Here is a 12,997-nt window from a genome sequence, read left to right as displayed (position 1 = left end):
CCGCCCCCCGGCGCTGCGCGCTGACGTCACGGCGGAGTTGCCATGGCGGCGCTGAGCGGCCTGGCGTCGGCGCTGGAGTCGTACAGGGGCCGGGACCGCCTGGTGAGGCTGGGGCGGAGCGCGGCCGGAGGTCCCCGCGCGGGGCCTGAGCTCGGAGACGGGACGCGGCGGCCAGAGAGGGCGGGGTCGCCCAGGATCACCCCGCGCAGAGGCGCGCTCCCGGCTGGGCTCCGACCCTGTCCCCGAGCGGTGGACATAGGCTGTTTCTGGTCACCCTCCGGGGCTGGGTGTTGTCGATACCAACCGGATCCGCACGTTTGGACATTCGGGATCCGACCAGCCCACCGAAGACGGGCACGGGGCTGTCCCAGTCAGTGTGGCAGGGCTCCCCCATGGCTGCACATTGAGGTGGCGACCGGATCCCCCGTGACTGGGCACTTAGGTTGTTACCGCGCTCCCTGGCTGGGCATTTACAGGCCGCCCGGATCGTGTCTGAACATTTAGGATCTGACCAGGCCGCTGGAGTTGGTCCCCGGGTTGTCCCTAGCGATCTTATACGGGGATCTAGGATTTTGTAGGCCCTTCCCATTATGGCTGGAAGGCCCTTGAAGGCGGACTCTCAGCTTGTTCCTACATAAGCTGCTGTTTTTTTTTTTTTTTTTAATTTTTATTTATTTATGATAGTCACAGAGAGAGAGACAGAGAGAGAGAGGCAGAGACACAGGCAGAGGGAGAAGCAGGCTCCATGCACCGGGAGCCCGATGTGGGATTCGATCCCGGGTCTCCAGGATCGTGCCCTGGGCCAAAGGCAGGCGCCAAACCGCTGCGCCACCCAGGGATCCCAAGCTGCTGTTTTCTAGGTTGGCATTTAGGTCGTGCCAGGAAATGTACCAGTGGTGGGCACTTAGGTTCCAGTCACCTCCCTTATGATTGGGCATTCAGGTGGGTTTTTTTTTTTTTTTAAGATTTTATTTATTTATTTATTCATGAAAGACATACAGAGAGAGAGAGAGAGGCAGAGACACAGGCAGAGGGAGAAGCAGGCTCCATGCAGGGAGCCTGATGTGGGACTTGATCCCGGGACTCCAGGATCACGCCCTGGGCCAAAGACAGGCGCTAAACCGCTGAGCCACCCAGGGATTCCCTTTTTTAAGATTTTATTTATTTATTCATGAGAGACACACACAGAGAGAGGCAGAGTCACAGGCAGAGGGAGAAGCAGGCTTCCTGCAGGGAGCCCAATGCAGGACTCCATCCCAGGACCCCGAGATTGAGACCTAAGCCAAAGGCAGACGGTCAACCACTGAGCCACCGGGGCGTCCCTGGGCATTCAGGCTTTAATAAATTCCCAAGCTGTACATTTAAATTGCAGAGTTTCGCTATTACAGAGGGACCGAAAAGAAATTATAAGTGAAAATCATATGTAAAACAACAGGAAGAAGCGATTTCTGGAAAGCAGATGAACTAAGGATGTGAGGGCGGTGAAGGTGACCCAGTTCCCAATGCCCCAAATCACCCGCTGGGTGGGTTCCTTCTCACTGAAGTAATTCAAGCAGGTTACCTTTTTTGCCCACTGGGCTGAGGCCTCATCACTTCTCCATTCCCCAGCCCAGCTACAGGCTTTGGTCCAGCTGCGTAGGTGCAAATATACACGTCCACCTCGTCCTCCTGCCTGCTGGGAAAAGGAGGACCCAGGAGGTGGGACATGGTTTCATTTTCTTGCCTCCAGCACATCTGTCTCCAAAGGCTGTGCCCCTCAGGGACAAAGGCCAGCACTCCTTTGGAGTCCCCACAGGGACTTTTGCACAATGAGGTCATGTTTCTCCATGTGTCCCACCTGCAAGTATCTCTTTAAACTTTCAGCTTTTGTTTTTTAAATTTATATGTATTTTAAGATTTTATTTATTTATTCATGAGAGACACACAGAGAGAGGCAGAGACACAGGCAGAGGGAGAAGCAGGCTCCCTGCAGGGAACCCGATGTGGGACTCGATCTCGAGACCCTGGGATCATGACCTGAGCCAAAGGCAGACGGTCAACTGCCGAGCCACCCAGGCGCCACTAAGCTTTCAGCGTTTATTGGAAGTTTGTTGATCTAGCCTGCACACCCCGTACCCCACTTGACCCCCAGCGGACCCACGGCCACGTGGGGGCCGACCCGGCTCAGCCCAGGAGCCCGGCCCTGCTGACTGCCTCTGGTCTCCCGCAGATCCGAACACTGGGCTACTGCTGCCAGCTGGTTGGCGGGGTCCTGGTGGAACAGTGTCCAGCCCGGTCAGAAGTGGGGACGCGCCTGCTCACACTGTCCTCCGAGCTCAGCCACTGCAGGACTGTCCTGCGACTCTTTGACGACGTGGCCATGTTTATCTACACGAAGCAGTATGGCCTGGGGCCAGAGGTAACGGGGTGCGGGGGGCCGTAGAGAGGGCGGCGCAGGCTCGGGGCGACCAGCCTTTAATGGAGATGTCTAAAGGCAACTGTGTGGACAGATTTATTATTATTATTATTATTTTTTAAGATTATTTATTTATTTATTTATTTATGATAGAGAGAGAGGCAGAGACACAGGCAGGGGGAGAAGCAGGCTCCATGCAGGGAGCCCAATATGGGACTCGATCCAGGAACTCCAGGGTCGCACCCTGGGCCAAAGGCAGGCGCTGAACCGCTGAGCCACCCAGGGATCCCCCAGATTTATTATTTTTAAGAATTTTGCTTGCTTTTTGTGAGATGATCCGATGTGCTCCTTTGAATTTAAATGAACAATTAGCTGATGTGTTCACGCCTTCCAAGGGCTGTATAATTAAAAAGTCTCCCTCCTTTCTGATCCCCTCACCCCGTTGTCCTCTCCAGAGGCAGCTACTCTTGTCAGCTTTCTGGGATCCCTTCACACGCTCTACACGCACAGACAATCCCACGGTTCACATAAGTAGCTTTGTGCCACGGCCACTGTCCGGCCACTTGCTTTTTTCCTCCTAACCAAGCCCTGCTTGGAGGTCGCTCCATGTTAGTGCAAACCGAGCTCCTTCCTTCTTTGCGGCCACACGGTATAGATACTCTGCTCCATAGCTGGATGCTGCTTTATTTAGCTGATCCCCGCTGGCGGACGTGTAGATGCTGCTGTTCCGACAGCGCTACAGCATTCCACAGGAATGCCAGTGGGTCTAGGGCCGTGCTCCTTTCCAGGGGCGGTCCTCCTCCCTGCCAGGGACATTTCCCCAGGGGCTGGGCTCACAAGCTGCCCTGGGCCAGCCTGGCCAAGTGATGCCCCTCCCTGGGCTGCCCTGCGTGTCTCCCCATCCCTTCTATGAGCCACTCAGGTTCAAATGCACCCACCTCTCTTCCACTCCGGAGCCCATGGCCCAGTCACCTCAATCTCAAGTGCTTTCTGGACCTTCCTCCTGTTTTTTTTTTTTTTTTTTGTGTGTGTGTGTGTGTGTGTGTGTGTTTAAGATTTTATTTATTCACGAGAGACACAGAAAGAGGCAGAGACACAGGCAGAGGGAGAAGCAGGCTTTTCTCAGGGAACCTGACTTGGGACTCGATCCCAGGACCCCGGGATCATGACCTGAGCCAAAGGCAGACAGACGCTCAACCAGTGAGCCAGCCAGGTGTCCCCTTCCTCCTGTTTTGACGCCCATCTCCTACCCTCTTTGTTTAGGGCACTCTTCCTGTGTGTCCCCCAGAGGACCCCTCCCTGAATCAACATCTCTGGGTCCCTAGACAAGAGGCGGGGATCCTCTGCACCTTGTCTATCCCTTGGCCAGAACAAGAACTCCTTTTGTTGGGTCCAGTGTTTATGAGTCTGTGAGCATCTCCTCCTCCCCAGTAGGGCCTCGGCCTTGCTGCTTGTCTGGAGACATGGGTGGAATGAGGAAATGTGGGGGTGGGGGGTGGTGCTGCTGCGGGGAGGGCCCTGTTTTCATGGACAATGAAATATGCCACCGCACCAGAAGGTCCCAGGCAGGATGGGGGAGCTGGCGTGGGGTTCAGAGCCCAGAGGGAGGCAGGATCACAGCTGACTCGTAGGAAGGGGCCTCAGGAAGGGGTTCCTGGGAAGATGAAGAGGAGAGGGAGGGGAATGGCAGGCAGCGAGGATGAGGAGGCTGAAGGCAGGGAAGTGAAGGATACATGCGGGACACCCCCAGCTTGGAGGCCTCGAGGGGGTGGGGTCCTGAGGGCAGGGCCCAGGAATGCAGCCTGGGCACCAGGCTCCTGTAGCCTCACCTGGCCCTGCCCCGCTGGATACAGGCGGTGGCTCAGAACTCAGGGGCGAGGGCTTGGCTTCTGCTATTCGCAGGCCTGAGGCCTGTCCCCGTAGGAGGGGGGCAGGTGGCAGGCTCCCCCAAACACCTCAGTGTGCCGGTTCGGGGGCCGGTGCCTGTGTGCGGAGACGGCGACCCCTCTCTGGTTTGGGAGGTGCCCACTTCCTGGGGGCCCTGCCCTGTGGGGTCAGGGTGCTCTGCACGAGTCCTGAGCCAGGGAGCCTGGCCTGGAGACCCGAGCGCAGGACACGGAAGGCCCTGATGCCGGGCCACCCGAGGGGTCCTACCTGGGAATCAGCTGAGGCCGGGGCGGACTCGGGACCTAGTGAGCCAGAGCCCCTTCGGGGGGCGGGGGGCCTGCCGGGCGGGACGTTGCCCCGTGATGGCCGTCTGGCTCGGTCTGGGTCCTGCAGGAGGAAGACAGCTTTGTCCGCTGCGTCTCCGTCCTGGGCAACGTGGCCGACCAGCTCTACTACCCCTGTGAGCACATTGCCTGGGCTGCTGATGCCAACATCCTCTGCGTGGACTCCGCCCGGTGGTGGACGCTGAGCACAGCCTTCTGGGGCCTGTCCCTGCTGCTGGGCATTGCCAGGTAAGTGGCCTGAACGCCCGCCAGCAGGCCCAGGGGTCACCAAGACCTGGGTGGAGGGGCCGACAGGCTGGAGGCAGGTGGGTCTTTGCTTCTTCCCTTAGCCTCCTCTTGGGCACCCACCCCGCCCCACGCGGCTGCTGTGACAGGTTCCCACACCCCCGGTGGCTTTAAACAGCTCCCACTGACTGGCTCACAGTTCCAGGGGTTGAAGTCCAGTGTGGAGTCAAAATCCAGGGGAGGGCAGGGCTGTGCTGCTTTGGGAGCTCCAGGGGGGAACCTATTCCTGCCCTTTACTGCCTCTAGGCTTCTATTTTTTTTTTTTTTTAAGATTTTTATTTATTCATGAGACAGAGAGAGAGAGAGAGAGAGAGAGAGGCAGAGACACAGGCAGAGGGAGAAGCAGGCTTCATGCAGGGAGCTCAATGTGGGACTCGATCCTGGGACTCCAGGATCACGCCCTGGGCTGAAAGCAGCGCTAAACCGCTGCGCCACCCGGGGTTCCCCGCTTCTAGGCCTCTAGAGACCACTGCATTCCTCGGAGGGTCCCTCCCCCTCCATCTTCAGAGCACACCCCACAGCCGGTTTCCCTGGGCACACCTCTGACTCCCACCCTGCTGCCTCCCACAGAGGGCCGCCTGAGCCCCCCCATCTCAAGACCCTTAACTCAGTCCCATCTGCAGAGTCCTTTTTGCCACGTGAGGGAACACGCTCACAGGTCGGGGGGATTAGGACGTGGCCCCCAGGATCCCCCAGGATCCAGGAAGCAGAAGGAACTCCAGGCCCCGACAAAAGCAGCTGGTGGGGTGCCTTTCCTGGGTCACTGCGCGGGCATGCGTGCTCATCGGCAGACATCCCCAGAGAGAACAGCCAGGGGTTTCCTGACGGGCTGTGTGCCTCTGAAACCCATACTGTTTCTAGAACTTTCTTTTAATTATTTTTAAAGATTTTATTTACTCATGAAAGACCGAGAGAGAGAGAGAGAGAGAGAGAGGCAGAGACACAGGCAGAGGGAGAAGCAGGCTCCATGCAGGAAGCCCAACGTGGGACTCAACCCTGGGTCTCCAGGATCACGCCCTGAGCCCAAGGCAGACGCTCAACTGCTGAGCCACCCAGGGGCCAGTTTCTAGAACTTTCAAATAATGGTTTCTTCCTGAACGTTTTCCTCTCTGTAAAATTTGCTGAGTGTGCTTGGAGTTCCCTGCCCAGAAAGCACAGGCCTCTCAGATCCCTGGAGGGAGGGAGCGGTGCCCAAGTCCACCGCCACTTGTCCCCAGGCCAGACGCTGGTGTTTGGCCATCCTGGTTTTCCCCAGCTACACTTGCCCTAATCACATTCTTATGGTTGATGGTCTGGGAGATGAACACACCCCAGAGTGGAAGATACAGACCACCTACAGTCCATCCCAGAGAACCCCTCTCCATACTCTGGTGATTGTTTCCAGCCTTCGAGGCTCCTTGGTCTACGCGCCCCTCCAGGCCTCAGCCTTCCCCATGAGCTCGGGGACACGGGGCTGGCTCACAGCCTCTCCTCAGAGGGCTGGGGACCTCTGGCCCCATGGCACTTCCCATTCTGTTTTAGAGCAGCTTTGGTTTCATTTCTTTTTCTTTTTTCTTTTAAGATTTTATTTATTTATTCATGAGAGATGCACAGAGAGAGGCAGAGACACAGGAGGAGGGAGAAGCAGGCTCCATGCAGGGAGCCTGACGCAGGACTCGATCCCGGGACTCCAGGATCACGCCCCGGGCTGAAGGTGGCGCCAAACCACTGAGCCACCAGGGCTGCCCTCATTTCTTTATCTAAAGATTTTTTATTTTTAAGTAATCTTTACACCCAACGTGAGGCTCAAACTCACAACCCCGAGATCGAGAGTTGCACACTCTACCGACTGAGCCGGCCAGGCGCCATGGTTCCATTAATTTTTTAAAATCAACTGTTTTTTAGAGTTTTCCGTTCACAGCACAACTGAACTGGAAGTAGAGTCTCTATAGCTTCCCACCCACCCCACGGCCCCTCCACTACCAGAATCCCCAGCAGTTGATGAACCTGCATCGATAAGTCAAGCACCCCAAGTCTGTGGATTGCTTTAGGATTCGTCTCTGTGTTGCACATCCTGTGGGCTTGGACAGATGTCAAATGAGACAGATCCTCTGTCATGGTCTCACGGGGTAGTGGCAGGGCCACCAAACCGTCTGTGCTCTGCCTTTTGCATCCATTTTTTAGAGCATGTGCTTTTCCCTCATTTCTCTTTTTGGTGTGAGCAAGTGGGGGTCCCGACCAGGTGTGTGTAAGACCCCAAGGTGCCTGAGAATCACCAGGGAGGTTGCCGAGATGAGATGCCCAGGAGCCTAGAGGTGTGGATCCTGCTAGTCTGGGGACCCGGGGCCCAGGAATTGGGGTTTTGCCCCTGCCTGCCAGGAGGCTCTGAAGCAGACCTGCTTACCTCACTGCAGGTGCTGACTTGTGGCCCAGACTCTGGGGACAGGTCACCTGGGCAGGTGCACATGCCTGGCTCCGATGTCAGGAGCACTGGATGCTTGGGGTACTGGGGGCTCAGTCGGTTAAGCATCTGTCTTCAGCTCAGGTCATGATCCCGGGGTCCTGGGATGGAGCCTGGCTCTTGTCTGGGCCCCTGATTGGCGGGGAGCCTGCTTCTCCCTCTCCTTCTGGCCACCCCCCCCCCCACCATGTGGACGTGCACGCCTGCGCAGGCTCTTTCAAATAAGTAAAATCTTAAAAAAAGCAGCACTGGATGCTTCCAGGTACCGTGTGGACAGTCCAGGCAGGTCAGGGTGCAAAGTAGGAGTCCCCAGGAGCTTCTGAGGCACAGCCAGGGCTGGAGCTCTGAGAGGCGCGGGATGGTTGGAGCCACCCCGTGAGCTCAGCAAACTTTACAGGGAACCTGTGGCCCTGGTGGTGGGCGCCAGTGTCCCCTCAGGCTGGCCATGGGGCGCTCACCCCCACGCCCCCTCCCTGCTTTTCTTGCCTGTTGCAGGTCCCTGTGGCTGGTCCTGACGCTGAGACGGAGGCTGAGGAGCCCCGTGGTGGCCTTCACCAGGTAGGACCTCAGGGTAGCGCCCGGCAAAGGCTGGCTTCCTCGGACACGCTGGGGACCGTGTGGGTGTCCCTAGCTGGGGAGGGGCTTTGAGGTCTCACCAGTTACCAGCCTCGCCCCTGGGTGGGCCTGGGCGGGGGGGGGGGGCCACCAATGCTAGGTCACAGGGCCTTACCACAGCTCCAGGGGCTGGCACAGATGGGGAAACCGAGGCCCTGTTAGCAGGAAGTGGCTGAGCCCACATGGCTGGGCCCCCAGCAAGGAGGATGATCAGGGTGGTTTCTTGAGGACTATGGACACTGTCACTGTTTCATCCTGGAAGGGGATGTGGGACAAAGCCGTGCCCACCGGCCAGCCACCCCCTCAGCTCCCTGCTTGTTTCCAGGGGATGGGGTGTGGGTTGGAGACTTCCCATGCCAGTCTGCACCCTGCTCATGACCTGGGTTCCCTCTGCGGGGTGTGACAGGGACTCCGTCCCCATGGCAGGGTCGGGGACGGCGGCCTCAGCCTCACCATTTCTCATTCATTGTGCTGTCGCCTCTTCCTGCCCGTTTGGGTGGCTGCCGTGTCCCCAGCTGTCTTCTCTTTGCTTCCACAGCCGGCTGCCCCGAAGCAAGCGGAGGGCCATGGAGGCCCAGGTCCGGTCAGAGGTGCTGGCTGTCCTGAGCAACCTGGCCGATCTGGCCAACGCCGTGCACTGGCTGCCTCGGGGCGTCCTGTGGGCCGGCCGCTTCCCCCCGTGGCTCGTGGGCCTCCTGGGCACCGTGTCCTCCCTCCTCAGCGTGTACCAGGCGGTCCAGGCCGGCGGCGGGGAGGCCGCCGCCACCCCCTGACACGGCCCGGGCGGGGTGTGGGTGCGGCCGGAGCCCCGCCAGGGGACCCCTTCCCACCAAGCAGCGGCCGCTCGGGTGGGGGACAGGGTCTGGAGCGGAGGGAAACCAGTGCCGGGTGTGGGGACGCGTAACCCAGAGAACGCTCGGGGCAGCCCTGGGCGCAGGCCCGGGGTGGGTGCCCTGGGTGCTGAGGGCCAGGCCTTCCCAACTCGTTTGGGGCTCGGAGGGGGGCTTCTCTCAGGGCCAGAGTAGGGGTCCCCAGGCCTCAGGTGCGGAGAAGGTGCTGCGGGCCTCAGCAGCACCCCGCCTGCCCGCGTCTGCCTCAGGCGAGCCCGAGCCAGGGCGGCGTGCGCCAAGCGGGCCTTAGGAAAGCTGGATTGGTGACCGATTAAACAGGGTGCTGGGGCCAGACCAGGCCTGAGAGCGCATTTCTAAACTCACCGGCCCCCACCCCCTCTCCCCCTCGGCGGCGCCCCTGTGCCCTTTGACAGGGGTGCAGGTGGGGCCTGTGGATGCGCTGGGCTGCCTGGAGACCGCACCTCCCCAGCCCGCCTTCTGGAACGTGCTGGGCCCAGTGGGTCCTCGGAGTCCAAGCACAGCCCACTGGCCCGGGCAGCCTTCGGCCCGTCCCTCTGGGGCACACGGGGCCACGGGTGTACCTCCCACCGGCTGCGCCTGTGCCTGGTCCTCCCGGGCGGCTGAAGCAGCTCCCGCTGGGCCACAGCGTGGAGCCAGGGCCGGCCTGAGGGTTCCAAGGGTTCCAAGGTGGGGCCTGGCCACGAGGGCTCCCGGCTCCCACCCCACGGGGATCACGGCGGGAGGGGGTGGGTTGGTTTTCCAGGCTGACGTGTGTGGCCTCTGGTGGGTGTCTGCCGATGGTTGCCAGCCCACGCCTGCCCCTCTTGACGGGTCCTTGGACCCTCCACCTGAGTCCCAGCCAGAAAGCGGAGGGATCCCTTCCGTCCCGCAAGCACCAAGAGAGCCAACAAAAAAACGGCAGTTTGCAGCGCTCAAGGCTCAGCCCAAGGCTCACGCGACACCCACTAGGTCTTGTTTTACGAGGAAGGGATGCGGTGGGAAGAGCTGGGGTGGGGGGCCACTCAGGGTTAGCACGGGACGTATTAGACCCCTCACTTGCCCTGGCTGGGTCAGTCTCCCCGCTGCCCTCTTAAAAGGGGGGGATGTGCTTGCCCTGGCCCTTCGCAGAGGCCCCCTTCCCAGCACTCGGGACACCGGGAGATCAGGATGGGGGTCGCAGCAGCACCTGCTTACCTGCTTGGAGACTCAGTGAGTTAATGCTTGTGAGGAGTGTGTTTGGGGGGGAAGCCACTCGAACACCTGCATAGGTAACAGGTCAGGTCACAGGCCCCCGTCCCTGTGGGCTTGGGCAGAGCCAGATGCCAGGCCTCAGCTTGTGTGGGGACACACGGCTGGGCGGTGGAGAAGCCCCAGCCACGGTGTGGCCACACCCCTGCCCTATGCCCTTCCCTGGGAGCTGGGCCTGAAAGGGCTCCCCCGGGCCCCAGGGAGCACAGGCTGCAGCATACTGGGCTCTTTGGGGAGCAGGGAGAGCCTCCAGGGTGGGGAGGACTTAGTAGCACGCCCACACCTCCGCCTCGTGTGGAGGGCTGCTGCTTCTGGGGTCCACGGCTACCCTGGCATCACCACTGCCTCCGACTTCGAGTGTCTGCATGCAGTCACCGTCTGGAGCTTCCTGAGGGAACCACAGCTGGCTCATGGGCCGGGCTCCTGGCAGATCTGCTCACTCACGACAGGCCTGGGGTGCTTGTCTTGGCTGGCGCCCAGCAGGAACAGGGGCACCATGCGGCTTGCCCAGGTGCCCCAGAGTCCCCACCCCAGCTGTGGGGCCGGGACAGCTGACGGGCTCCCTGCCTGGCTACGATGAGGGGAGTGTGTGGGGCCCCGGGCACGGGGTCCAGGCCTCCCCAAGGTCTTCCTGCAGCAGAGGCTGAGGGCTGCCTGTCCCCGTGAGCCGAGCCACGGGGAGTCTCCACTGTATCCCACCCTTACAGCACTGAGGTTTGGGTAGATGATCCTAAAACAAAACCCCGGACCCCTAAGTGAACACTCCCATCGGCTCATCTTCGACGTTTTTATTGCTGAAATCAGATCTTAAGTTCTAAGGCGGTTCTGAAAGACCCCGCGGCAAGGAAATGCTGCAATCATCGTAAAAATAATTGTCGGGTGGACTAAGATTATGGTCACAATTAAAGACGTGCACAGGTTCCACAGAAATAGGATTATCTGCTCAACCACCAACCAGACAAATAAAATTGGGCTCTACTCAGGAGTGACCTCGCACGGGCGAGAGATGGGTCAACACGGCCGCGCTGCGGGGCCCCGAGTGGGACGCCCCCATTCCTGCCACATGGCCGAGCAGAAATTCCTCGGACTCGCAATCGTCTGGGGAATCGTGGCGTCTCGGAGGGTCAGACTGGAGCCCGCAGACAGGGGCGCGCGGTGGTGAAATCACCCGGCACGAGGGCCCAGGAATGTTCTCTTCACAACAGGACAGGAACTTAATGTCCACTTTGCTAAAGTGCTCGGATACGTGCCGGTACAAAAACACAAACACTGATTCTAGACATGGCACAGATGAGCTCTGACGCATCACAGGACCGAGGGGGGACACCTCTCCTGGCTCCCCGAGGATGCGTGGATGCCGCAGCCCCCCAGGACAGAGCGGAGGGCAGGGGAGGGGAGGGGCCGGGCTTGGGAAGCTTCCGAACTGCTTTCAGTTCCTTGTGGCCGATGCCCCTGGCCCTGGTCAGCGAGGGCCCCCAGTCCTCCCACCAACGCTTTGGGATGGACTGGGCTCTGGGCTCAGCGGGGGAGCCTGGGGTGCAAAGGCTGGAGTATCCCCACTCCCCCGCCCCGCCCCGCGCTGGAGTGCCTCCAGAGCTGAGGCGTGGATCTGACCCATCGGCCGGCTCTAGACACCCGACACAGTCCCCAACACCCAGAGCTGTGCGGCTGCACCGGTGGCCCCTGGCCCTCGAGGGGACGCTGACAGTAAGCTAGCGTCGCTCACTGGACACGAGGCACCCACAGCCATCGGAGGCCTCCAGGCCATCTGTGACCCCTCGGGCATCTCCCTCTTATCAGCCACAACATGGTGGCTCCACTGCTCTGCTCCTCGACCCAGCACCAGACCATCCAGGAGGGACACCTGCCCTGGGGACCTCCTCCCTGCAGCCCCAGGAAAATCAGCCCATCTCATGGGGGCTGAGGACCCTCTGCCTCAGGCCGGGACCCTCAGGTGCGTGCTGGCCCTGCCTAACGCTCTCGAACCCCACAGAATCATGCCAACGTGGTGAGGTGCCTTTGGAAAGCACCAAGTTTGGCAACAGCAGGTTTCACAAACCTCTGTCACAATAAAATGGGTTAGGGTCTGTCCCTTCCAGAACCCACAGAACCTGTCTACTGTGCCACTGGCCGTCCTCTTCATACGCCCCGCCCCATGGCCTCGTGTTCCCAGGCGGGTCGTGTGCCACCGCTTCTCTGAGCTCATGCCCTGGCCGTGAGGTTCAGGCGGACACAGGTGAGTCTGCTTTGGAAGCGGATTCTGCTGACACCACCCAGCCCCTTCTGGGGCCCTAATGACATGCTCCAGCGGCCCCGGGTGGCTCTGGAGCCTGGCCCAGGGCCAGGACCTCCTCCTCAGACTGGGGTCTGGCCGGTCATCAGGCCACTTGCGGAGACACCACTGTCTGTCACTACCTTGGAAAACGGATGGAGTCCATCTCTCCCTACCCACACGGGTGCTACGACCAGACACAGCTCCTTGGGTTAGCTCTGGTTCAACCTTCCATTAAAAACTTTCGTTTTTGTGTTAAAAAAAAAAAAAAGAGGCTTAGAAAGTTACCCAGGCACCACTGCTAATCCTACAGAAAGAGCCTCGAGACGACGGGCCAGCCCTGGCCCTGGCCTTGGCCCCAGCCAGGCGGTCGGTGGTGGTGGTTTGCTCGGGACGAGAGGGACGACTGGGCTGTGCCCAGAGAGCAGTACAGGGAGGGGTCTGTCCTTTGAGCCACACCCCTCTAGAAGAAGATGACGTCTTCCTTGCTGCTTTCTTCCTTGCTGAGCGGGGTGGTGGGCAGTGGCAAGGGGGAGGGGGGCACAGGGCCCCCCCCAGGCTTGAGGGAGCAGCCCTCGGCGGGGACGTCGGGTGGGGCTGGGCAGCAGGGGTCTGGAAGAGAGAGTTGTGGTTGTCAGCAGCCGCCGGGCACCACAGGGT

The 12,997-nt window shown here is 60.0% G+C and overlaps 2 protein-coding genes across 9 annotated transcripts in view; one reads left to right on the top strand and one right to left on the bottom strand.

Moving 5' to 3' along the window:
* The first annotated feature begins 8 nt into the window (after nt 1-8).
* Nucleotides 9-11,312, top strand: PEX11G (peroxisomal biogenesis factor 11 gamma). 5 transcript variants are annotated; one of them, XM_077860082.1, is made up of 6 exons: nt 32-102; nt 1,609-1,698; nt 2,210-2,398; nt 4,676-4,854; nt 7,847-7,909; nt 8,505-11,312. In XM_077860082.1, exons 1-6 carry the CDS (start codon nt 43-45, stop codon nt 8,737-8,739), a joined length of 816 nt encoding a protein of 271 aa, XP_077716208.1. In that variant the 5' UTR covers nt 32-42; the 3' UTR covers nt 8,740-11,312. The 5 variants fall into 5 exon arrangements, with proteins under 5 accessions (XP_077716209.1, XP_077716208.1, XP_077716212.1 ...); XM_077860086.1 differs by lacking the exon at nt 32-102 and adding an exon at nt 123-408; XM_077860083.1 differs by lacking the exon at nt 1,609-1,698 and having other exon boundaries at nt 9-102.
* ARHGEF18 (Rho/Rac guanine nucleotide exchange factor 18) overlaps nt 10,839-12,997 on the bottom strand; it is an 85,427-nt gene continuing 83,268 nt past the window's right edge. For all 4 annotated transcript variants that reach the window (XM_077860060.1, XM_077860059.1, XM_077860061.1 and 1 more), the window contains one exon: nt 10,839-12,949. In XM_077860060.1, coding sequence (XP_077716186.1) covers nt 12,801-12,949 — 149 coding nt within the window. In that variant the 3' untranslated portion in view covers nt 10,839-12,800. The remainder of the gene's footprint in view (nt 12,950-12,997) is intronic.

Source organism: Canis aureus, chromosome 19, assembly GCF_053574225.1.
Source record: "Canis aureus isolate CA01 chromosome 19, VMU_Caureus_v.1.0, whole genome shotgun sequence".
NCBI classification, from domain to species: Eukaryota; Metazoa; Chordata; class Mammalia; order Carnivora; family Canidae; genus Canis; species Canis aureus.
This window is presented reverse-complemented; position numbering and strand designations above follow the sequence as displayed.

What these genes read in the sequence shown, in the direction of transcription:
- PEX11G (XM_077860082.1), top strand. Translation starts at nt 43, where the DNA reads ATGGCGGCGCTGAGCGGCCTGGCGTCGGCGCTGGAGTCGTACAGGGGC. An exon ending in GGAAAAGGAGGACCCAGGAG is followed by an intron (nt 1,699 to 2,209) that starts GTGGGACATGGT and finishes GGTCTCCCGCAG; the next exon opens with ATCCGAACACTGGGCTACTG. An exon ending in CTGCTGCTGGGCATTGCCAG is followed by an intron (nt 4,855 to 7,846) that starts GTAAGTGGCCTG and finishes TGCCTGTTGCAG; the next exon opens with GTCCCTGTGGCTGGTCCTGA.